Raw genomic sequence first — 26,120 nt, 5'->3', positions numbered from 1 at the left:
CGCCGTGAGGGACCCAGGCCCCGGGCACGACCGCGGAGGGTCCCGCTGACACGGGGCCGGGCTGTGGTCCGCGGCGCGGGCAGGCCAGCAGGCGGTGGGCGCCGGGGGCTGGGGCCTCCACGTGTCACGGGGCCGAGCTTCAGTCCGACGGGACGAAGGGAGCCATGGAGGAGGCGACGCGCGAGCCTATTTCCGCGCCTGAGCCACGTGGTGAAGGCGGCGAAGAGGCTGCACTTCCTGTCGGGTTTTCTCACCACAAGAAAGAAACAAAACATGCTGGGGATCAAACACCAGAAAAAACCTCCCTAAACCCACAAAACAAAGAGCAACAAGTCTAATAAAACTGTAAAAAGCCGAAGCTCTTGCCTACGAAAGTGGAGATTTCATTAACAACTATTACGTGAAGAACCGACGAAGGGGGAGCAACGCGCCACGGCATGCTCGGGTGACAGAGCGGGTGTGCCCGGGTGTGCCCAGGTCTGCAGGAGCGACTCCTCCACACTAGTCACAGGCCTCAAAGGCCACACATCACCCTCGGACGCGGCATTGCCGCTTGTACGTATTTATCTGAAGGACACAATCAAGAATGTGTATAAAGATTACAGAGAAATTCAAAATACAAAACTGTGCAGCCATTAAAAACTTTAAAAAAGGAATTACAGGGGGGTCCCTGGGGGGCTCAGCGGTTTAGCACCTGCCTTTGGCCCAGGGTGTGATCCCGGGGTCCCAGGATCGAGTCCCACGTCGGGCTCCCTGCATGGAGCCTGCTTCTCCCTCCTCCTGTGTCTCTGCCTCTCTCTCTCTCTCTCTCTAGGTCTATCATAAATAAATAAATCTTTTAAAAAATAAATAAAAATAAAAATAAAAAAGGAATTACATAGAAAAATATTCATAATGTGTTAAGTTTAAAAATAAATTTTAACTATGCATGTAAGTCTGGTTCCAATTTTACTTAGCATACGTGGTAGATAAAAGGCAAAAGCAGGGTATGCAGAAAAATGTGAATGGCTGTTCCCTCTGGGAAGTTATCCTGTCATGGGCCATGTAAGTTTTTCTATTTTTCTGCAACAAGTAAACCCTATTTTTTTTTTTAAACCCTATTTGTATAATGGGAATTCAATCACCTCGCAGCTCAGCAACGCCCAGTGAGAGCGCGGTGAGCAGCAGAGCGGACCGTGGTCCGCGGAGGGACCTGAGGAGGGCGCAGCTTCACCGCGGGCGCCGACGTGCTGCCCACCAGGTGCTGCCCTGTGAACGCGTCGCTGTGAGGACAACAGGACAGCTACGCACACTCTACGGAGGTGAAAACGCAGGGGCACCCGGCTGGCTCCATCGGAAGTGTGTGGCTCTTGAACTTGGGGTCCTGAGTTTAAGCCCCGCGTTGGGCACAGAGATTAGTAAAAGAAAGAAATAAACTAAAACAAACAAACAAAAAACCCTGAAAAAGCCGAATACTCTCTTTGAAAAAAAAAGAGAGAATTCTAGTTCTACAATTACTTTCCTGGAGGACTGGTTGCTTTCTATGACTGAGAGGGATCTGTTTCCTAGAATCCCGTTCTTCACACTGCTAACGTGGGGCTGCTGTGACCTAGAAACGCTCCAGAAAAATGAAGCTCAGACGGGGCTCTGACGACGGGGGGTCATCTGTCTTGTCCAAGGAGATGAACTAACGAATGAACGGAAGAGCAGGCCCAGGAAAACAGTGTCCACAAAGGCGCTGACGGGAGTGGCGGTGGGCGGGGTAGATTCCAGGATGCACCAGCTCTTCTCCGAGCCACAGGCCGTGGTCCTGCCTGCATCTCCAAGGACCTGCTCGAGGACACAGCACGCCTGGCAGGCGCCCTGGGGCCCGAGTCTGCAGCCGGGCGTGGAAGGCCCCAGAGGCTGGAGCAGCAGCAGAAGGGAGGACTGTGATGGCCCAGCTGGTGGCGGCAGTCGGCCAGGCCCCATGACAGGCCCCGCACAGGCAGCAGCGCCTGTACAAGGGCGAGGTGAGGAGACGGCAGAAAGGCCAAAGGCTGCAGAAGCCCAGGGGATGGCTGGACAGGAGGACAGGATGGCTGGACAGGCAAACGCTCCGGGGAGGGCACCGCGCGGAAGGAGGGAACATACGACGGTATGGCCAGCTGGGAGGGCACTCCTGCGCGATCCGGGCTGGGCTACGATGGGTGCATCTCACGCCCACAGGGTCCACGCCAGGAACACCCCGGAGAAACCCACACGTGTGCCCACGACACATACAGCAGCCTCGGCATTCACCAATGGACCGAGAGCGGATTCTAGTACATTCAGAAAGCACTGGAATGAGCCAGGGCCACGAGGACCAGGGTGTGTGCCGGGCAGCTGAGGAAAGGCCCACAGAGGACGCCTGGCTTCACCTGCCACCCACAGGTGCGTCGTCCCACAGTCCCGATGGGGCACCTGACCAAAGCCGTTCCCAGACCCCACGGCACTTCACATGCCATCAAGCAGCTAAGGGCTGAGATTTAAAACTTGGTCCTAACTGGCCCCACGTGGTGATTCTTTTTTTTTTTTCCCACGTGGTGATTCTTTAGGGGCAGAGAGACGGGGCCGCTGTGGAAAGAAGAGCGAGCATGCGGGGCTTGGGGCCCCAAAGACAAGCTCCGCAGGCAAGCAGCACCCCCGAGGGGGCCAGCCGCTGTGGGAGCCGGGGTCACGGGCCAAGTCGGTAAATCAGGTCTAAGCTCAGCGCCCTGGCCCCCTGGGAACAAAGCCCACCAGGACCCAGCTCCTCCAGGTGAGGCACGGGAGCATCCGCGGGGTGAGAAGAGGGGGCGGCTCACGGCGCACCCGGGGCTCGCGCCATCCCTGCATCCCCACTCCCTGCCGGGGTCCACGATCACAGGAGAGCAAGCCAAGAGCCGCCACGCGGGGCCCTCAAAGCGGCACCCCACGTCCGGCTGGCCCATGTCCGCGGCCGCCCCGAGAACCCCGGTGGCTCTCGGGTACGGCGGTCAGGAGGACCTCGGCAGAGGCCGGGCTCGCTGCCGGCGTGCTGCGCGTGCTGGGCTGCCTGGGGAAGCCTGCGCCGGGGCTCTGAGCCGCACCCCTGCCCGGTACCACCTGCCACACGCCTGCGCACCGGGGGCAAAGCAGCGCGCCAGCTTTCTCGGACGAAATGACAGGCCCCGCGGGCGCGGACAGCCGCGTAATGGCTGCGTACACTAGACATACGGGAGAGCTTCTGTATAAAGCCTGTATTATCCTCAAATTCAGATGCCGAATTACTAACTTTTCTTCTGAGATCAGACCAAAATAAGTCCTGAGGCGGTTTATTTGCCATATTTAGGATGTTCATGTGGGAGCAATGACAAACATCTGGCTATGATACTTTCTGGAATTTTGACTATTTCTTCCTGGCCAGAAGGAAAACATTAAGTTTTTACTAGAATAGCAACTATCATGGAACTTCACGACTGAGATTTTGTCCTCCCACTTGTCACATATTTAACTAAAGCTTTTCCAATTCTTAAAAACAAGAAACAAGCCCACTCCCCAAATCCTAAGTACGATAAAAAGGGGAATGTGAGCAAACAGCTGGATAATCAAGAAAAACTTCACCCCCCACTTGCCAGCAAAGGCACAGGGTGTCCACTTCCATGGGTGAGGGCTCGCACACCCAGCCTACATCCCAGACTGCTCTGTTAATCACTAAATATCATCTCTTCCACATTATTAGCTTCCAGATAATAGAAAAGCTAGTTCACATTAGTTCTTAAACCTGGTGGTGAACCATCAATTACTACGGGTCTCTCTGTTCCAGAAATCGAGCAGACCTCACTGCACCAGGGATAACGTGCACACGCTTTCTGCGCTTACCACGGCGCGGAGCCGAAGGCATTTCCACTCCGTGACTTTGCACACAGGACAAGACAAGCTGACACATGGCTTCCAGATGGTTTCTTTTATGGTTCAGAAAAAAAAAAAAAAAGACTTTCTAGAGCTGAGGCCAGATTTCTATTTTCAAGACCACAGAATTCATTCAATCAATTGAAAACAAATCAAGACTTTACTAGATCAGAAAACCGGCCACTGGCCTATGGGCAGCTAAAACTCCCATCGGTAAATGTAAAATGTCACTTAAAATGAGATGCTACTGAAGCCGCGGCAGCAGCCCCCCATCCTCCACCACGCGGGCCTCTCTCCCTTCCTCGCACCATTAGATAAATGCTCTTCTACACAAAAAGTATCTCAATTTCGTTAGTCGTCAATACAGAGAACCCCAAGGTGTAGGTTACCTCACTATCTTACGAAGTCCTGCTAAGTGTAAGGTGGTGGCAGCGCACGATTCATATGCACGAGAGTAATCGAAGGTACTGGGAGCGGTTTCTTACAAAGGAGAGAAATAACTGATTTAAAACTGGTGTCGGGGCACCTGGGGCTCAGTCAGTGAAGCGTCTGCCTTCAGCTCAGGTCATGATCCCAGGGTCCTGGGACTGAGCCCCGCGTCAGGCCCCATCCCCTTAGCAGAGAGCTTACTTCTCCCTCTGTCTGCCGCTCCCCCTACCTGTGCTCCGTCTCTTAAATAGATAAATAAAATCTTTAAAAAAATTGCAATGTCAATAAAAGTTCCTAGTTCAATAAATTTACGTGGAGACTCCAGGAAACGTTGAGCTTCTGCTCTGGGCCAGCGTCATGCCGTCAGGTGCACTGTGGCCGGTCCTCGGCTGTGCTTCCTCCGTGGTCCCCGCGACCCCGGGACGCAGAGAGGTTCGTCCCGTAGGTGTACTGGGCTGTGCGACGGGGCTACTTCGTACCTACTCACAACCTACCCGAGGAACCGCCCTAGATGACCGCTTACTGCTCCAATTCTGATTGGCTCAAAATGGTTCTCTAGCCACTAAACAGAACTCAGAATCTCACCTCAAGCCATAATGAGCTACCGCCTCATGCCCACCAGGCCGAGGAGAATTAGAAAGCAGGTAATACAAACGTAGGTGAGAACGTGGGCAGAACGGAGCCCTCAGGCACAGAGGTGGGATCCACAGCCCGCTGCTTTGGAAAAACTGTCTGGCGGGTCCCCCCAAAATTGAGCATAGTGACCACATGGCCCAGCGATTCCACTCCTAGGTTTACACTCGAGAGCCACCGACACACGTCCATACAGACCCTTGCATGTGAAGGCTCACAGCCGTGTTATTCCTAACAGCCAAGAGGTGCAGAGCCCACCAGCTAGTGATCGGATAAACTTGCGGCTCATCCACACACCCGAGTGCTACTGAGGCACAAAAAAGAAGGCAGCCCTGATGCACTCCGCAACAGGGATCAACCTCTGAATTGTGATGCTCGGGGAAAGAAGCCGGTCATGCAAGACCACATACACCCCCCCCATGAGAAATGTCCAGAGCGGCGTGACCTGCGGAGGCAGAGTACACTGCTGCTGCTTACTGCTGAGAGGGACGGGACGGGGCAGGGCGGGGCAGCTGAAGGCTAAGAGGTTTCCTTTTTTTTCTTTCTCGGAGAGGAAGGGGGAGGCTTGCTGGGGGCTAAGCAGAGGGAGAGGGCCCAGCGGGGAGCCCGACGCAGGGCTCGATCACATGACCCTGAAATCAAGAGTGGCCTCCTTGGGGTGCCTGCGTGGCTCAGCCGGTCAAGCGTCCGACTCTTGACATGCACGCATGCACGTGCGCACACACAACGGGGCAGGGGCACTGGAAGAGAATCCTGAAGCAGGGTCCCTGCCCACACGGGGCTCAGCTCCATCCCAGGACCCTGACATCATGGCCTGAGCCAAAACCAAGAGTTGGACACCTAACTGATGGAGCCACCCAGGCACCCAGCATCCATCCGACTCTTGCTTTTGACTCACCACGATATTGGGTCACGGGATGGAGCCCTGCTTTGGGCTCCACGCTCAGTGGGGAGTCTGCTTAAGACTCTCCCTCTCCCCCTCCCCCCCGTGTGTGCTTACACACACTCGCACGCGTGCTCCGTCTTGAGTAAATAAATCTTAAAAAAAAGAGTTGCACACTCTACCAACGGAGCCAGCTAGGCGCCCCATGTTTCTTTTCAAGGCAACGAAGATGGGTTCAAACTGCTGTCCGTGCACAAATGAAAACTCGCAGAGGTGTACACTTCAGATGGGTGAATTGGACGGTATGCGGACTTTATCTTGAGATTGAATTTTTATCTCAAACACCCTCGAGAAGACTGCTAAAAAGTTTCAGCTCAACTTTATTAACACTTTAAACACTATTAAATTTTGTTTGGAAAAGAGCAGACCCCTGCTTCTGGCTTTAAGCTCTCCTGACTCATGGGCAGCAAGAATGAGACAAGGTCCTGTGATCCAGCCTTAGAAGGCAGGAGCTGAAACGAAATCCTCCCACATCCAGGGGACCCCCTGCCCCCCCAGCTCCTGTTTGGCAGTTTTAGCACAGTTTTAGCACTGGAAATACTGCCATTATCGTGGCGGTCTCACCGATGTCAGACTCTGGGAGACGGGCTACAGAAATAAAACTGCGGACTTGCAGCTCACCGATCTGAGGAAAATCTAATGAGGATGGCCAAGGCTGTCTTACTTGTTGAAGACCAACACGAAACAACACGCTGCACGGAAAGAGGCGTGGGCACCAGCAGGGAGGTCTTCAGGCTGAGCTGCTCTGTATTTTCACTGAAGCAAAATATAAGCATTTCAAAAATAACTAAATGTCCTATTCTTCCCTAGGTTAAGAAGGTCCCTCAGTACCAACCAGGGATTCTACACGACAGTGACCTGAACTCTGTGTACGCAGACGCCAGTGTTTTGCCAGGCTGGATGAGTGCGTCAACCCTGCAAGGTCACGGACACGACTGCCCAGGACTTCAGTAAAAAAACAGCCAAGTAAGCAGACCGTCAGATCCGTGTAACGCCCAAGCCCCCACACAGACCAAGCCACACACTCCCATCTGAGATCAGGAAACTCTGAGACGAGGGACAAATTCAAAACAGTCTTAAAGAAGGGTGTTACCCCAATCCACCTTTTGCTTTCCTTCATTTGACACATATTTACCGAGCAAGGAGCTGTTCCAAACACCGATGAGTCAGCGGTGCATCCAACAAAGCCTCGTCTCCTGGAACTTGCCTTCTAGGAGAGAGACCACGGGCAAGCTCTGGGACGGGAGGGTCTTCATCAAGACTCGCCTTCTGTGCTGCCCACAGAGACCCAGGCAGCGGCCTCGGAGCTCTGCACGCCCACCACCCCACACCACGAGCGTGCACCATCCCACATCAGCCAACACCACCAGACCACGGCCTGCGCCTCTTAGTTCAAATATAAAGGCCAGAGGGTGGCAGAGCCAGTGTCACCAGGTAGACCCCAGCACCTGACCTGGACCGCCCACCAGCGTGCACCCGCTGACCTCCCTCCCACATTCTTCCTGAAGCTCTTCTTTCCGGCTGGTCTCTTAACTCGGGCAAAGACCCGGCAGGTGCCGCATCCCGGGACGGACACTGAACTGGCCCCCCTGTCCCCCGCAATAACCTCGGCCCGGAGTAAGGGCTCTGGGGGCCCGACCGCCCGGACCTGCGGGAGCCGCACCCCCGACTCACTGTGCAGATGGACCACGGGGCACGGGCGACCACACAGTCGCCCTGACCTCGTATAACACTAAGACCCCTGCCCTGGGAGGACACGAGCCGCACAGACATCACACACGACGACTACGTTTCGGCAGGTTTCCTTAAGACACACACGTGACTTTACGCCTCTACAGACAATGACAAGGCTCCCCTTCCTGAATGGTCCTCCTGACCCTACATAAAAGGAAGCCATCCACCCTGGCTCGGGAGTTGGGACAAGGTATTCCCCTCGATCCCCTTACTGGCTGCAACCCAAGCTTCCTTTGTGTGACAGCTCACCTGGTGCTGCTTCTGTGTGGGACTCACCGAGGAGGGAGCTCACGGCAGCTCAGTTACCAGAGGTCAGGGGACAAGTGGTGGTGGATCAGTGGGGGGCCCCAGGGGCACGAGGCTCCATCTCCAGATCCTTTAAATCTTTGGAGCCATGGCTCACGGGAGACAGTGGGGAGAAAGAAGCAGAGCAAACCCACCTTCTTAGGCCAGCCTCTTGGAGGGCTATGGGGCAAGCACGTCCCCGCAGAGAAGGCCAGGTGGCTTGCTCTGGGACAGGCCTCACATAGCAGGTCGCCCGACAAAGGAGACCAGCCCACTGACAGGAGATACCAGAGCTTCAGAGACAGTCTCTTCCCAGAGACTACGTTCCCGATCCACTGGCAACAGCCGTTGCGTAGACTAAAAAAGGGCCACAAGTTGCTTGGCACCCACCATCAAGATAGCTTTGCTGCTCCCCACTCCTGAATCTGGGTTTGCCTGCAGCTCGGCTGGCTTTGACCCGTTAAGGTGGGAGCTACGATGCTTGAATCCCAAGCCTCCAGGCACCGCACAGCCTTCACTCCTGAGAAAGTTTTCCTTACCGTGCAGATAAGGCCGAGCTAGCTCCCTGGAAGGGTGACACTCCACACAGAAAGAGGTGCCAGCCGGGGTACCAGGCACGGAAGACAAGCCATCCTAGACCACCAAGCCCCTTCAGGCCGGCCCACACCAGAAGACCCTCCCAGGCCAACACCCCAACACGCATTCAACATTTGTTGTTCTAAGCTACAAGGTTTTAGTGGTTACTTAGCAAAACCAACTGATATGATTGTAGAGAACAGGGTGCTTGGAAGACGAACACAACTAACTTACAAAAATATACTGAATTTTAACTCTTCCTAAAAGGTATGCATCGGGGGTAACACAAGTCAAAAAGCAGCCCACCCAACTCAGGCATGTGGTCACAACGCGCTTTCATCTCTGGCGACCTGCGAGGCCTACCGAAACAGCACAGCCGCATGGAAAGGAACGTGGTGGTTACCTGTGATTAACGGAAGCCACACAGAGGCCAAGACCAGCCACCCCAGGTGGGCCACTGGGGCATGAACTCATTTTGAGTTAACAGCAATCAAAACCCAGCAGATTCAGGAAACGCTCTTTACTGCCCCATGACCTGCCTGCCCACCCGGGAGGGAGCTATGAACAGACGCTTCCCTTCACACAGGCAGCCCCTGTTCCCAGGCCTGTCCTCCCCCTGCAGCTAGTGGTCTGTCTCCCCTTCGTGTCCCAGACTCAAACCCTCTCCTGAGCTCAGACGAGCCTCCTGTTGCCCGACCACGTTTGGAGTTTCCTTGTCGGTGGATTCCCCGTAGGTACGCCACCAGGTTTGATTCTCTCCTGCAAATCTGTCTCATGTCAGTTCGATTCCTAGTCCGGCCGGAAGGACCTGGAAGGGCCAAGGAGATTCCTCCTCCCTGACACACGTCTCTACTTACTGCAATTCTGAGAATCTCTAAATAGGTTAAAACCTTTACAAAATGCTACTTCTGAGTTCCTGATGTATGATGCGACCCAGACACTTAGTAATGGTGTGTATGTGGGAGGCGGCTTACGTCTTATTTATGACTCGACAATGAATGCAAGCTTTCTTCTTTCTCGGTCCCAGGGTTAGCTCATAAAGACTAGTAAGCAGGATAAAGAAAAAGATGCTTTGAAAGCAAGCTCTCAGTAGTTCGGTTTTTCCCGTTCTTTTCTCCCCGCCCACTCCTCCTTCTCTTTCTTTCTTTTGAGAACTCTGAACCTGTTGCAAGCCTAGACCGTAGTGGGTGTGTTTATCAAAGGATGGCTCCATGGTGGAAAGTCTCATGAGCGTTTGGCTGGAAGAGATTTGGGAGCCCAGCTCACCTCCCAGACCTTTCACCCGTTTCCTGCAGGCGACTCACCACCGAGCGCCGAGCAGAGCTGGGAGCTGCTGCCACCGTGAGCCAACAGCCGACTGCCGGCTCTCTCGGGGGCAGAGGCTGTCTGTTCTGTTCTACCTTCCTGCCAAGGGCTGCCTCTGGCACCACAGGAATGACTTGGGAAGTTGGGAGAGACAGGTCCTACCAGTTTTGATTACTACTGCCCTGATGAGATGGTATTTGATTTCCTCTTCAAATAAGACGTAAAAGAAGCATTCAGGGTCCCCGGAGTTCAGATACGATGAATTTATGCACTAGTACTTAGCATCCAACGTTCACTCGAGCAAGAGAGGCGAGAGAGGACAGTGTGCCTGGAGCCCCAGGCAAGGCCTGGAGGGCAGCCCTGACCTCCAGCCCCCTCACCCCTGCACCCCCTTCCCTTCTCCCACGCACTGCATTTGCCATTAGGCCCCCTGGAGCCCAGAGGAGGCTTCCTATAGGCTCCTCTCAGCCTGGCCCCCAGCTCAACCATCTCATTTTCTGTGTAGCATCCTGACTTGACAGGTAACTCTAAGCACACATAAACGTAATGTCCTGCTAAAGTTTAATTCATTCTCTTGTCCTTTTTATGACATTAAGAACAGAAAAAAACCTTTAAAAATATTACTTTCAACCACTATGAAAATATTAGAGAAAAGAGAACATATCTATGAATTACATATAAAATAAATAATTTTTAAAAAATCACACTCATTCTAATACTATTTAGAAAAATCAGTGTTTTCTAAAGTACTATGTAGGTCTAAAAAGCATTACTTTTATATATATACACTTATATACTGTTACACTTTTTTGCTATATTTAACTGTTTTTGCCAACATTATCAGTGCGATCTATTAGGGAATTTTCAATATAAATATGTCAATACTGCTGATACAGAAAAACAAATCCTACACTAATACCGTGCAACACTGCTTGTATATGCGCCGGGCCCCCTGCATGGTGAGGACCGCGGCCACCCTGAGAAGGGAGGACTATATTCGCCCCGACGCTTCAGATGAGGAGCTAACACACAGAGGCTAACTGCCCCCCCGGCATCCAGGTACAATGGGGCAGAGGCCGTGTGGGCCCAGTCTGTGCTCTATAGCATTCAGCCAACCTCTCAGAAAAAGAATGGAAAGACCATGTTATATCAGAATTTTATTCTAAATTTTAAAAAAGATTATTTTTTTTAAAAGATTTTATTCATTTATCCATGAGAGACACCGAGAGATGCAGAGAGAGAGGCAGAGACACAGGCAGAGGGAGAAGCAGGCTGCGTGCAGGGAGCCCGACGTAGGACTCGATCCCGGGTCTCCAGGATCAGGCCCTGAGCCCAAGGCAGGCGCTAAACCGCTGAGCCACCCGGGCTGCCCAAAAAAGATTATTTTTTTTAGAAGATTTATTTTATTTGAGAGAGAGACAGAGAGAGAGCACACAGGTACATGCGCACATGTGCGGGGCCTGGGGTGTGGGGGACAGACAGAGGGAGAGAAGCAGATTCCCCGCTGAACGCAGAGCTGACTCGGGGCTCAATCCCACAACCCTGAGATCATGACCTGAGCTGAAATCAAGAGTCGAACACTGAACTGACAGAGCCACCCAGGTGCCCCCGTATCAGAATTTTACGAGAGAAACAGGAGAATACCACTTTCCAAAAAAAAGGAGAAACGCAGACTCACTGTTTCCAAGGGTCTGAGGGTTACCAAAGCCACCCTCGGTCAGCTTGATAAATAGGCAAAGTCTGATCAGCAGCATGGAACGTGGTGCGTTATACTGGACTTTTAGAAAGTAGAAGGAAATATTCTTTCGAACATTACACTTCTTACCTCGACGTCAAAGATTTCCACAGTGTTGTCCAGCAGCTTCACCCGGATGTGAAGGTGCTTCTCCTGCATCTTGGCTGACGCCCGTGTCGCTGCTCCCGACAGAGTCTGCCCAGGCTCGAGGGTGCTCACCCCCGCCAGGGTCTGGGCGCCCAAGCGTGTCCCTGGAGTCTGCAGGACTCTGTACGTTCCTTCTATCTCCCCCATTCTTCACCAGCTAACAAGGAAGAGTCCTTTAAAACAAAACAAAAAAACCCCAGAGACATCAATAGTTATTTAGATATCTAAACAATGTAAAAGAATGATCAGACTCACAGAAATTCTCTATTTCTGCAACCTCTACGAATCTTAGAGGTTATATCAAAACAAAGAGTTAAGGAAGATTACCTTCTACTCATACACAGATTGGCGGGGCATAAAATAACAAGCACCGTTCCCAAAGACCGTATATCCTGGTGCTTCTGCGAGCCAGCAGTGCGTCACCTCACCGAACTCACAAAACCGGATCCAACAGCGGCCTGTCCCTTTGTCCGGCTGCCTAGAGTCCCCTGCACAGCCTCCCTCCACCAGCCCAGAGAGTCACTGCGCTGACAACACGCGGTTATGTGCCACATGGAACATTTCAGCAAAGAGGAGCAGGTGCCACACACACCAGGCAGCGCCCAGCAGCCCACTCCCCTGTGCCGGGGGGTGGTGGTAAGTGCCGAGAACAGTAGGTGAGGACAGCCAGGCTGCTCTTGGCCGGCTTCGCACTCCCTGGATTTTTCAGTGGTGTCTTACCAGGTTGGACAGGCGCCATCAGTGACATGAGGCCTGCACACCTGGTGTGAAGGGCACTTGCCCCAGCATCACTTACCTGTCCTCACCATGTCCTTGTTCCCCTCACCACCCACTGCCCTCTGGATGCATGACAACACCAACGGCCCAGCGAGGCATCAGGCCCTTTTCACTCCTTATGCTGGGGTCACAGGAAAGGTCTCTAGTTTTAAGCCACTAAGCTCAACAGGGCTAATCTCGTCACTGTTTTTAACAAAGAAAGATGAGGGTAAGTATCAGCTAAAATCCAGTAATACTGGCTCGCTTTTCTTTGTATTAATATAGTTATCTTCTATTTATGGCAAATTTCCTTCTTAAATGTGTGTATTTTTTTTTTTAACGATTTTATTTATTTATTCATGAGAGAGACAGAGAGAGAGGCAGAGACACGGGCAGAGCGCAAAGCAGTTCCCTGCACGGAGCCCGACATGGGACTCGATCCCGGGATGGCTTGTCCTTGCTGGGCAGGCTCTTAAGTACGCAGCACAGGTTGTGTGGTGGTGACTGAGCAGCTTTTAAACTTAATTCAAGAGACAGAAGGTTCGGGGCTCCTGGGTGGCTCAGTTGGTCAAGTGTCTGCCTTAGGCTCGGGTCATGGCCTCAGGGTCCTGGGATCGAGCCCTGCATCGGGCTCCCTGCTCAGCTGGGGGTGTGCTGTTCCCTCAGTTCTCTCTCAGTCTCTAATAAATAAAATCTTTTTTTTTTTAATTTTTTTTTAAGATTTTATATATTTATTCATGAGAGTCACAGAGAGAGAGAGAGAGAGAGAGAGAGAGAGAGAGGGGCAGAGACACAGGCAGAGGGAGAAGCAGGCTCCATGCAGGGAGCCCGATGTGGGACTTGATCCCAGGACCCCAGGATCACACCCTGGGCCAAAGACAGGCACTAAACCACTGAGCCACCCAGGGATTCCCAATAAATAAAATCTTTAAAAAAAAGAGACAAAGTTCACAAGATGGTTCTTCTTGGTATCAAAATAAGCATGAAAAAAAAAAAAAAAATGAAAGGGCCAGAAGACCCAGCAGTTATGCTGGCACACAAGGGACTGGATTGGAAATTAGTGAGATTAATTCTTTATGAAATTTACTACAAATTAGTAGAAGGTTTACCAAAGGCAGATAGATAAAATAGTTTTTGTTCCATTCTTTCTTGAATAAAAATCTGACATTTGTTTTTTTGACACACTGTGTTTTACTGCTACATTTTCCTTAGGGATGCCTGGGTGGCTCAGTGGTTGAGCATCGCCTTCAGCTCAGGGCGTGATCCTAGAGTCCCAGGATCGAGTCCCACGTCAGGCTCCCCGCAGTGAGCTGCTTCTCCCTCTGCCTGTGTCTCTGCCTCTCTCTCTCTCTCTCTCTCTCTCTCTCTCATGGATACATAAACACAAAACAAAACGGAACAAACTAAAAGTTCGTTAATATTCATGCCACTAATATTAAACTTGGGACATATGAGGTTCTGAGAAGGAGAAGTATGAGACTTTTCATTTCCATTTCACAAATGTGAATAGTTAATGCAAAAGTGAAGGGATGTGAGTGAAGACCACCCACATGTAAGGTGTCTCCAACGTGCAGATGAGCGTGAGTCCTTGGTCTGCTCACAGCATTTACCCAAGACTGAGGCACCAGGAGCAAGTCCTTCTGAACCAACTACGGGACGTCTTACCCTGGGCACCAAAGTGATCCTTCCCCTTTAAGTAAAGCTACAATTCTGAAAATATATACACACAACCAAAACCTCTTTTAAGAAGTCACTTCTCTTATTTACTCCACTGTATTTTCTTATTCAGACTTTTTCTTAATAATTTTGGATGGAAAAAATTTCTTCAGGTTCTTCCTCTTCTACTCATTATAAGAAAGTCCTAAGCACATACTTCTAAAACAAAATGGGCAAAACTCACCCGTAGCGCCCAGAGGCCACAGGTGGGTGTGCATGCTCTAAGAGCACGCAAGGAGACTCCGACTAGAAAACTCAGGGGAGTGGTCCCCCTGGGTGGGAGGGGTTCTGTCTCTGAGATGGGGTACTGGGAAGGGCCCTCTGGCGTGGCTGGCATGGTTTTATCAATTGACCAGACTGTGTTCACTTTATAATCCATTAAGCTGTATATATGGTTTGTGCAGTTTTTCTAAATCTGTGTTTATTTGATAATAAACATATTTAAAACCACGTACTTTTAACGTATGTTTCTCTCCTAAGAATAAGAGAAATACTAGACAAATGAAAACCGCCTCTTGGTCCGCGAGAGGCGTGCCTTCTCAGCAGCAAATGGACCTCCTGGCGACTGTCATCAGGTCCAGCGACCTCACGGTGGCTGAAGCCGACTCAGGGCTGTGAGACACCCTGACTCTGGAGGCTCATCGAGGAACTGACCCCACGGCCCCTACTGCTGATGTTCCAAAGAAAAGCCACTTGCTATTGCATAATGGTGACGTGGCATCCGTCACACATTTAATAAGTACTTGGCTTTAAGTTTAAGAAATCTAGGTAAGTAAGGAACTTGATAGAAAACTGTCACGGAACCCCAATGCCAACAGAGTTAGCCCTGCTCTCAGCGTCTATCAATCTGCTTTACAACAAGCAGCAGAGCTGGGCTCTTCGGGAGAAACAGGAGGCCACTCACTCAGCAGTCATTCGTGGCAGCCTGGCTGCTTATTCCAGCTGGCCATGGGACAAAATGAAAGGAAAAACGTATGCACCGAATGAATCTGTTTTACGTAAATTATGACCTAACAGAAATTAGTTTTGCCTCGTGTGCTCACACATAAATATTATAAGTCCAAGAGTATGCAAGACAGACTAGAAACATGGCAAAGCCACTAAGAGCCCTCGACACAGGAGCTGTTCTGTGGTCCCGGGAGCCCTACGTGTAGATACTAGGCCCTGCTCACTCCTCCTGCCGCCAGAGAACCTCTCCAGAAATCCAGGGGGGAGCAGTGCCGTGAAGAATCAGGGCCCTACAGGGGACTCCAGCTTGTTTTCCCATCTTCCCTCTGTGTGAATGAAGTGCTTTGCTCTGCACTCTTCATTCCTAAAAATATTTCTGTAGCTGGATACAATTCCACTACTGACATTTAGTGCTACCTACTACAAACTCAGTTCCTAAACTAATTGAATGAAAAAAATTTAAAACTACCTGGTCACATATTTCCATCTTGAAGTCGGAAAAAAATTCAGCTCAAAAGCCAGTGAAGGCTTTGGGGGATGATAGGTCAATGTAGGTTGTAACAAAGGTGCTACTCTGGGGGGAGGGGGGGTGTTGGCAGTGGGAGAGACTGTATACAAGAGGGACGGGGGCATCTGGACATCTCTGTACCTGCACCTCGACTTTGCTGTAAACTCCACACTGCTCTAAAAAATAAAGGCAACTAAAAAAAATAAAAAAAAGTCTGCCACGGAACACATAACTCAGAAGTGACAGAGCCAGGACTCCAGTCCAGCCTGGACTTGGCCACGAAGCCTCCTCCCTCTCCACTGGAAAATCTGGCTCCCCAGACAAAAGCACAGTGCTCAGTCTGCAGTAAAGGGAGTGGGCTAAAGATGCTGTTGTGCAAAAAAACTCCCACCTTCCCTGAAATATTTTCAGTTGCCTCTTTCAGGAGGAATATAAACATGTTTATACTGACCGACTAAGGAAGCAGAACACAATGCTTATTTTCACTGCATTTTTCTAATGTACCTACAACGCACAGCAGCTTCGGCAATGAGGGTCAGATGGAGTTGTCACCCGGCTCCTGGCCCTGGGCTGCCTCTCCTCTTCACATTGCACGGCAAGAGATAGGTCCTTTTATTCTCTAACTAGCATGACTGGTAGTTTTTGGAACAAGCAACGAAGTATTCAATCAACATAAGAAATTAAAGACAAAAACGTCAGAACTGGTGCCATAAGGCAGTGCCTCCAAGAGCTGACAAGGAAGAGCGGGCCCGATGGAGGGCAGGCAGGGCATCCACAGCCATGCGCACACGTGCTGGCCGCACAAACACACCTCTCCCCCAGGACACAGCTCTGCTGGAAGGCGCCACGGCCGGAGCACCACAGAAATCGCGTTGGGCACTGGAAGCCTGGGGAGGAGGGTGCTGTAGAGCTCACTTGCACTCGCTGCTCCAGCAGGTGCTCTGGGATGCGGCATCACCTGTGGGAAGCCCAAGGACCGATGAGGACCTCCCTCAAACCTGAGGAAGGGCGGTCACCCACCTCGAGGAGCTCTGGTGTTGGAAGGGCAGCCCACACTGGCAGCAAAGTGTCCCCCGAACCGGGATACACTGTAGGCCCTGTGGGAAACCAGGAAGCGTGCAACCGCAGCCTGGGGGCAGAAGCTGGAAGGCAGCACAGCTGGGATCTAGCTCCAACTCTCACTTCCCCACTCCTGGCCCAGCGTGTATTCTGCAAAATGACAGGAGAAGAGTACGGTCAGATTCTCTTCACTCTAGGAATCTGTGAATCTGGGAAAGACAGCTCCAGGTGAAAGCAGAAGGGAAGGAGATATGCTCTTGACTCCAACGAATTAATTTTATTTGGTGGCCCAAAGCTAAGTACCTCCTAAAATCCTGTTATCCCATCTTTCCCAGCTAACCATGTGAAATAGACGCCACGTGTATGCAAGGAACGTCATTTTCAGACAAATTCAACACAGTATAAACATAGATTATTGGTTTAGAGATGACTCTGGACAGAACCAATATTTACAAACGTTTCCATTTTACTTTTACTCCCTAAGTTTTTAAAGGAATTGCCTTAACAATAAACAGATGTCAATAATTCAGACCATCAGTCTTCTGACTTGGTTGTTGTTGTTTTTTAAAAAAGGTTTTATTTATTCATGAGACACAGAGAGAGAGAGAGGCAGAGAGAGAAGCAGGCTCCTCACAGGGAGCCCGATGTGGGACTTGATCCCTGGAAAGGGATCACGCCCTGAGCTGAAGGCAGGCACTCAACTGCTGAGCTACCCAGGCGTTTTTTTTTTTTATGACTATTTTTTAGGTTTTAGTATTTTTTTTTTAAAGATTTTAAAATTTATTCATGAGAGATACAGAGAGAGAGAGAGAGAGAGAGGCAGAGACACAGGCAGAGGGAGAAGCAGGCTCCATGCAGGGAGCCCGATGCGGGACTCGATCCCAGGACCCCGGGATCACGCCCTGAGCCTAAGGCAGACATTCAACCACTGAGCCACCCCAGCGTCCCTGACTTGGTGTTAAACAAAAATCTATTGGCTGAAAAATAAAGTGGTTTTTTTTTGTTTGGTTTTGTTTGTTTTAAATAGGCTCCATGCCCAGAGTTGAGCCCAACTGGGGGCTTGAACTCACCGTCCTGAGATCAAGACCTGAGCTGAGGTCAAGAATTGTATGCTCAACCAACTGAGCCACCCAGGTGCCCTTCAAAAATAAGTTTTAAGAGCTGAAACGAATCTGGACTGATTCTCAACACTTTTTTCCTTTGGTATGAAGCTGCCTAACTGAACACCAAAATCTTCACAGACAAAAAGCAAGATTTCTATGCTGCTGCTTTTTTTTTTTTTTTTTTTAAGATTTTATGTTTTTATTTATTAGGGGGAGAGACTGCATGCGGGAGGAGGAAGGGGGGAGGGCATAAAGGGAGAGGAGAGGCAGAGGCAGACTCCGTACTGAGCTGGGGGCTCTATCCCAGGGCCCTGGGATCATGACCCGAGCTGCAGGCAGATGCTTGATGGACTGAGCCACCCAGGTGCCCTGATCTCTACGCATCTTTAGTGTGAAGGGAATGAAAGAGCTGGATTAGAAACACATGCATGTGCTTATGTTCCAACAATGGAGGATAAACCAAGCCTACAGACGGCGGCTGGAGGGAAGGCTCTGGGGACAGAGCACCGGAGACCCCTTCTTCCAGGGTGCAGGGCTTCCTTGGGTTGACCTGGGAACCTCTTGGATGTTTTCCATGATTAGAGAGCAACATGACATCAATGTCTTAGAAAACTCAAACTAAATGAAACATATGATCCTACTGTACATTAAGACAACAGCTAAGCGACAACGGGAATTACTTCAACTGACTTTCAAACTCAGAACCTCACTACCCATCACTAGTGAAATACATCCTCAGGATTAAAAAAACTGTAATACCACAATATAACATATTCTATAAGAAAAAAGATCTCATTTTAATAAATGGCACACATACAAAAAAAAAAAAAAAAGAAAAGGGGGGGTGATAAAAACTGGTAAAAGATGTTGTCTGCCACCAACGCCCTGTGGACCTTGTTTGAACCCTGAATCAAGTATCCGTGGGACAATCAGGGAAATGTGGGCACTTCCTGGACATCGGGTGATTTAACAAGTACTGCTAATTTCCTATGTTTTAATGGTATCGTGTGTAGACGAAGGGGGAAAGTGTCTCTTAGAGACATTCGCTAAAGTACTTACAGATGAAGTAGAATAATGCCTAGGTCTACTTTAAGATAATCCACGGAGGTGGCGATCGCTAAAGGGGATAATAGGTCCCCCCCCCCAAAAAAACCAATTGCCCATATGTTGACTAACGGAGTTGGTTTTGATATACGAACTTCTGTGAACGTTCGGAGTTTTCCGTGAGGCAAGAAAGAAATAAACAATTTTCAGAGTAGGTAAGGACCCAGAAAACCCTGGGGACAGTTGACAGGTGAGAGGAGCAGCGTGTCCACCGTGAAGGCCACAGATCCAACCCATGGAGACAGGCCGAGCACCCAGTGGCAGATTCTTTACGATTAAAAGACAAAACAGTTTGACACTAAAACAAACTGCACATCTCCGCATGAGCTCACTCTGTCCTATGTCACCTCCACTTTGTTATTGTATTTTTCAGTTCAGTTCTAAAATTCCTACAGGTTTCTTCTTACATCTTTTTTTTTTTTTTTTGCTATCTTTCCATTTGTTTCAAGAGTACCCTTACTTCTCAGGACATTTTAATAACCGTTGTTTTAGTTTTCATTGCAGCCTTTAACAACTTAGCAGCTTAAGGAAAAGCCTCGCATCCTCTCAGCGTCTGAGGGGCAGAAGTCCGGGTCAGTGTAAACCAGCAGAACACTCGACCTCGGGGCTCACGAGGCCTGCCCAACGGGACAGCTGGATGCTCAGCTGTCTGGGTGTAGGACTGAGGCCCCCGTCCCTGCTGGCCCAGCTGCTCTAACATCCCCTGTTCCTAGAAGCAGCACCTGGGGGTGAAGGTCACAGGAGCCAAGATTCTGCTACCCCAAGTCTGTCAGAGACCGCAACCTCTGCACCACCTTGGGCTTAGCCTGTCTTCTGAGCCGTGCTGTCCTGGTTCCGTGGGACAGCTTAATGCTGTGTTAGGGGACGCTGGGCCTTGTTTAAATCCCATGGCGAATGCTGCTGTGCCTGCTTCAGCAGCCGGGGGCCGGCCTGGGATCCGCCGCAGGCCGTGCACTCAAGCGTCAGCCCCACGCCCAGAGGCTCCTGCCTGTGCGCCATCACCTCGGGGCCAGTCTCTGGCTAGCGTTCAGGGTCAGAGCCACACGTGCACGGCCCAGTGCTGAGGTCACTTTCTTGAGCAATTCTTCTCCCCAGTCTCTGCCTGGAGCACCCGTCTCTCAGTCCTCCAGCCGGAGACCTAGGGCTTTACCGGCTCTGCTCTGCCAGGCCTGTGCCTGCACCCTTGCCTGGGACCGGGGCCCAGGAAAAGAAAAAAAAAGCAACAGGGTTTCCTGACTCGCTCTGGGTTTTAGGTGCCTGACCCGAGGAAGGAAGAGGAAGGGGAGAGGAGAACAGCGGCCTTCTCCCGGTCTCTACTACGGCCCAGAGTAGAGGCTTCTCCGCAGCACCGTCTGCTTGCACCTGTGGCCCCCTCCGGCTCCCAGATGCCTCAGACCAGCCTAGGGAACCCCGGAGGGAAGCCAGGAGACTCCTCGCTGGTGCAGTGGCCTTTGTCCCCAAGCCCCCGTCACTACTTGTCAGAGTTTTCCAATCCGGGCTGCATGCAGCCGTGCAGGCTTTACAGCTGTGCTCAGTGGGGGAGACAGTGTGGACTGGGCTTATTCCAGCTTCCAGGAACCAAACTTGACATTCATGCATTTTAAAACGTGTTTATAGTGGTTATTTTTGGGAGAGAGAATAGGGCTGATTTTTTTCTTTCTTTTTCCAATGTCCTGTATTTTTCAAATTGCCTTTAGTAACGAGTATGCATTACTTCTGAAATCAGATGGCTTCTCTGCAGACTCCTGCAGGAGTACCACCTGCTTTAGAAGCCGTAACTGGCAGGGTCACCCATGGTACATCACTGCTCCCCGCCCACGAGAAAGCGGCAACGACTACGGTCTCTCCTCTAGGAGCTGGGCTTGTCTTTCTAAAACAGTTCGGTAAAATAAAAACGGTTTTAAGCACTTGCTGGAATCGGTATCTTGTTAAGTTATTGGGACTTGTTTCCCCAACACACACCTTATTAACTACTACTGGGACTTTAATTATGGAAGCGACAAGACAACTTGTAAAATTCCGTAGTGTTGCTTCTTCCTTCCCAGACACACTCGCCGTCGGTGCCTGGAGATGCCGGGAGCGCCTCACCCCGTCTCTGCTGTGTTACCTGGCATCCAGCAACGGGCCAGAACTGCCCCTGCAGAAGCCTCATGATGCTGAAGCTGTTCTGCTTTTGGCTTCCGGGCCCCCGACGCACACTGGGCCCTTCCATGGGCCTCGGAAAGGCCCCAAGAAAGTGTGCCTGGGGCTGTAGCCTTAGAATTTACGGAACACACTCTAGTTGCCATCAACTAGGGCTGCCACCTCTTTCCACAATGTTCTTCCCTTTAGGTCAGGCAGGTGAGGAGGGCCTTCAGCATTTTGGGGATGCAGCTAAGGGCACAGTGAGCTGGAGATACGTTCAGTCGGATGCATTATGTTTGCAATTACTTCTTGTACACTTATCCCCAGCACCTCAGGGCAGGGAGGGCTTCTAGAACACTGGTGTCACCCACCCTGCCTGCCCACGGCTGTACGAAACGACGGTGCAGGCCTGGGGTTCTGCGACAACCTTACAGATCCAGCGGCGCCGAGCATGGGGAGCGTGGGGGCTATGGGAGAGAAATAAGGTCTGAAATGTGGGGAGCCAGATGCTCCTCTGTGGGAAAATGATCATCAGATGTGTTACACTGTTAAGTGGCCAAAATTGCAGTTCTTGTCAGAAGAATAACTTATTGTACTAGTATTTTTTTAACTTTTTTGAATGGAATTGTACAAAATAGAATTTACCAGAACCTGTGCTTCTCTGACACACGAACCTGTAGCTGCATTAGAAACAGAAATGTACATTATGTATACGTGGAATCGCGTTCTATGCATCCTAACTATCAAAAAATATTTGGTCAACTATGCTAGAGGGATCACTGAACTCTTTCTCTTCTCTCTCACATGAAGAGGCGATCTGAAAATACACAAGCCGCTGATGAACAAACAGGCTATTTAGTGATGTTTTCATTATTAGCTTTTTCAAATGTAGCACTTTTCCGCATTCTAAATACTTTCCAATTATTATAACATTGTATTCTTTTTTTAAAAAAAGACTTATTTAGGGGATCCATGGGTGGCTTGGCAGTTTAGCTCCTGCCTTCCGCCCAGGTCATGATCCCGAGGTCCTGGGATCAAGTCCCACAGCAGGCTCCATGCCTAAGTTTCTCTATGTCTCATGAATAAATAGAGTCCTTAAAAAAATTATTTATTTAAGAGACAGAGAGCATGTGAGGGAGCAGGGGGGCGGGGGAGAGTCAGAGCCCAACTCAGGGGTCGACCTCCTGACCCTGAGATCACAACCTGGGCCGAACGCCCAAGCCATATTCTTTTTCTTAACGAGACTCCCCCCCCCCCCCCAGCTGCATAAGCTTCAGGTGCTATAAAAGCTGGCACCTGCCCTTGCTTCAAATGAAATCTGACTAATTTACAAACATTTCTTGAGCACCTACTCAGTATCAAAAAAGTCTAAGTATGTAAGAACATGGGAGTTTACAGGCAAGAAGCCTAGTCACAGTGGGAGAAGACAGAAGTGTGTTCAATGGCGGCAGCACCACTGAGAAAGGACAGTGGGGCTGGCAGACAGGAATCTGGGGGTGGCAGGGAGGGAGAAGGCCTCCACAGCAGGGCACCTGGGTCAGGCCTCAAGACGGTCCTGCTGCGCCCCGCAACAGCCACAGGGTCGCACAGGTCGCGCTGCTAGGAGGCCACGCCACGCCCACATCGTCTCATTTGACCCTCAGGACCCCCGTCGCGTATATCCAGGAACTCAGGCTCAGAAGGGTTAGTGACTTGCTGATGCGCACGCAGCTCTGCAAGGGGCCTCAACCCGACCCGAGTCCGCGGTGTGCGGTCTCCTCCCGCCGTAGGGCACCCTGCAAGCCAACCGGGGAGCTCTGCATCTGTCTACCTGGAGTGAACGAACCCATTACAATCCGCGGATGCTCTGGACACACAGACCTCAGAGCACGACCCAAGTGACCTCGGCTGCACAAACTTCATAGCAGGGTTTTCCGGCATGTTCACCGCCACCTCTGCGTACGCGATGCTCATGACCCTCTGAGTGAAAGGGGCAGCTGGTCAGCTGACAAGAAAGTGGGTAAAGGAACAACAGGGACAAACTGGAAAGGCAAGGAGCAGAAAGAGAACTGTTACTGTCTGACTACCGAGGGGGGAGTGGTGACCAGAAGCCACGACGTGTGGACAGAAGGGACGATGCCCGCCTCAGTCTTCACTTTGTCAATCAGGTCCTATCCTTCCCCAAAGCAGCAGGACCCTCTTACGTCCTGCTGCTCCACTCCACTGTCCACTCAGGTTATCCTTCGGCCTGAGGACACACCGGCTAACGGTAGGTAAGCACCTGCTGTGGACCAGAGTCTGAGGAGCAGCTCACCACAGACACGGAGCCCTCGCAACAACCATGCGCCGGAGCTGAATTTTAACCCCATTTTATTGATAAGGAAGAGAGATGACTGAACGTATCGCACACACTTCCTTTTTTGGGAAACAAATTAGGACAGAAGGACGCTGAAGCCCACTCTGAAAGGACGGTCACATGCACCAACGCGCCTGCAAACTTGCGCAGTTTGGAACCTGCACGTCTGCATCCAGTCCGGAGGCCGAGTGCAAACCGCGCAGTGGGAATCTGCAATAAGGCGCGGGCACGGCAGCGGCACGGCAGCGGCACGGCAGCGGCACGGCCAGGGCGCGATCCTAAACGGGTCTCTCCACCTCCTCTGCTCCCGCGCGGGGCTAAGCGACCGGCCAGGTCTCCCTCTAGACTGTCAGGGAGAGGGCCAATGGCATAAGCAGCGTGAAGCGCTTCACAACCCTTCACACACAGTTCTCTCTCGTGCAGGAACTCACACGAATTTCAAAAAACAGCAGATGCAGAAAATTAAAATCCCATTTGGTCTACAAGTAAAGGTCAGTCCACGCCGCCTACCTCGAACGTCCTGCCCCGTCTCTCTGGCAGAGAGAAAATCTGTGTTGTCCGCCCTGACGCAGTCGGCCCAAAACCAGTGCTCTACCCCGATGCCCCTGATGGTACCAAACGTCTCCACGTGGTCCAGCAGAAGCGCCCGTGGAAAGAGAAACGAAGAGAGCAAAACCAGCCTTTAAAGATTCAGCCCTGGGTTTTAAATCTTCCATCCTCTTCTCACCCTGGGTGCTGACACTATTTCCTTCAACGCATGATTAAATGTCTGTTTTCCCAGCCCTTACTGCCCAGCACGCCGGGGAGCCGCGGGGACCCATGACCTGGGGAGACCAGGGGACGTGCACTCCCTGGGCCATGCTCTGGACGCCTCCCCCAGGCCTTAGCCCCATTCCTAGACCTCAGTGCCCTAAAAACACTGACACCTAACGTCTAGTTCCCACCTGTAAGACACGCCGTGAGGCTGGGGCCACAGCCAGCCCCAGCTTCCACCTGTGGCTCTGCCAGGGCTGACCCTCCTCTCCCCCCCCCTTACTCCAGACGCCCCAACGGACCCTCCCCTGCACCCCGGCCCCTCGCCACCCCTGCCCCGGCTGCCCCCCCACCTCAGGGCCGACTCTCCCCTGCACCCCCCACCCTCCCCTGCACCCTGGCCCCCTCCCCGGATGCCACCCCCACTCTCCCTGGCCACCTCAAGGGCCCACCCTCTCCCACTCCCCCTCCCCCACCCTCCCCCACTCCCCCCTCCCGTGCTGACCCTCCCTGCTCCCCCTTACCCCCTCCCCCACCCTCCCCTACTCCCTCCTCCCCTCCCCTGCTCCCCCCTCGCTGACCCTCCCCTGCTCCCCATCCCCCCCGCCGACCCTCCAAGGCCTCCGCGCAGGATCCCGCCCGCCCCGGGCCTCCACGCGGCCGCCGGCTCCGCAGCCCCGGGCCCTCCTCGCACGGGGCCCGCCGACCGCAAGGCCTCCGGAGCCGGGCCCGGAATCCGCCGGGGTCCGCGTCCCGAGCCCCCGCCCCGCCGCCCCGCCCGCGCCCGCGCCCGCGCCCGCGTCCTCACCCGCCGGCCCGGCCCTCGCCGTCGCGCCGCGGCCTCCGGGTCCCGCCCGCTCCGCCGCTCCCCGCCGCGCCCGACTGCCCGCGGCCGCCTCCGCGCCTGGCCCCGCCCCGCGCCGCGCGCCCCGCCTGGCCCCGCCCCCGCCCCCGCGGACGCGCCTCCGATTGGCCGGCGGACCTCCGGGCGGGGCCGCCACGGCACGCGGGGCTCTGATTGGCCGGCGGACGGCGCGGGGCGGGGCGAGGGGCCTCGGCGGAGTCGAATGCAAACCGGCCAGGCTCGCCTCGCGGGGCGGAGCCCAGTCCTGGGGGCGGGGCCTCGGCTCCTCCCTCCGCCTCCGCCCAGCCCCCTCCCCCGAGCGCTCCCCGGGCCGCCCGGCGCGGCCTCGGCCACGGCCACCGACGCCCCAACCAGGCCCCGCGGAGGCCCCGGGGAGGCCCGGAGGAGGCGGTGCCGCGGTGGAGGGTGGAGACCGGCCCCTGGGGGGGTCGCCCTTTAGCTCTCGACTCCTGGGCCCCCAGGCCCGCGACCACCGGGAGCACACACCCCTTCCTCCAAGGACTCAGCGAACTCCTACACATCCTTCAAGACCCTTCTCAACTTGCCCTCAGGGCCAGATCTGGAGGTCGGAGAACTGGCGGTCCCCAGGCACAAGGGGACCGGGGCTCAGCTTCACCTCCAGTCCCCTTGTCCCCCACCACTCCCTTGAGACCCTTCCTCTGACTGGCCCCCAGCCCCATGAGCCCACAGGGCTGTCCTGCTGCCCCCAGGGGGGCACACACACGTCTCCGGGCTGGACCCCGCCCCCCAAAGGTGTGCAGGGCTGCTGGGGGCGAGGAGAGCCCCGTCAGCGGGGAGGGACTCCCTGGAGGCTGCAGGGCCCCCACTGGCACCAAACAGGAGAGTACAGGCTGGGAGGCCAGAGAGGGTGGTTCAGGAAGCACGGCAGGGGCAGCCAAAGGGCCACCCAGCCACGGAGACCAGGCTAGCGGTCCAAGCGTTCAGCATGTCCCCTCCTAAGTCCTAGAGCGCTCACATCCCTCTCTTCTTAGAAGTGATGTCCTAGATCTTTTCCAGGCAATAGGTGCAGCTATTCCTACATCTATTCCAGTCGTTTATGCTTCTAGGTGTTGAGTAGTTACTGCTACGGTGAACAAGATCCCTCTTCCCGCTCCATTCTCTAATTTGTGAGTAGACATCACTGAACTCTGACTAGTGCTAATTTTTAGCACACGTCTCACTTTAAGTAGAC

The 26,120-nt window shown here is 52.7% G+C and overlaps 1 protein-coding gene across 10 annotated transcripts in view; it reads right to left on the bottom strand.

The window, feature by feature from the left end:
* FARP2 (FERM, ARH/RhoGEF and pleckstrin domain protein 2) overlaps positions 1-24,968 on the bottom strand; it is a 95,368-nt gene extending 70,400 nt beyond the window's left edge. For 5 of the 10 annotated variants that reach the window (XM_072797054.1, XM_072797061.1, XM_072797062.1 and 2 more), the window contains exons 1-3: positions 24,872-24,953; positions 16,606-16,794; positions 11,601-11,830 (exon numbers count right to left, since the gene is read on the bottom strand). In XM_072797054.1, the coding sequence (XP_072653155.1) occupies positions 11,601-11,804 (204 nt within the window). In that variant the 5' untranslated portion in view covers positions 11,805-11,830; positions 16,606-16,794; positions 24,872-24,953. Of the gene's footprint in view, positions 1-11,600; positions 11,831-11,984; positions 12,055-16,396; positions 16,419-16,605; positions 16,795-23,820; positions 24,313-24,871 lie in introns of those variants that run through there. The other 5 variants (XM_072797055.1, XM_072797056.1, XM_072797059.1 and 2 more) reach the window with 5 other exon arrangements.
* Between the last annotated feature and the right edge of the window lie 1,152 nt (positions 24,969-26,120).

Source organism: Canis lupus, chromosome 24 (assembly GCF_048164855.1).
Source record: "Canis lupus baileyi chromosome 24, mCanLup2.hap1, whole genome shotgun sequence".
Classification (NCBI taxonomy): Eukaryota; Metazoa; Chordata; class Mammalia; order Carnivora; family Canidae; genus Canis; species Canis lupus.
Note: the sequence above shows the minus strand (reverse complement) of the source record. Positions and strands in the feature narration are given on the sequence as shown.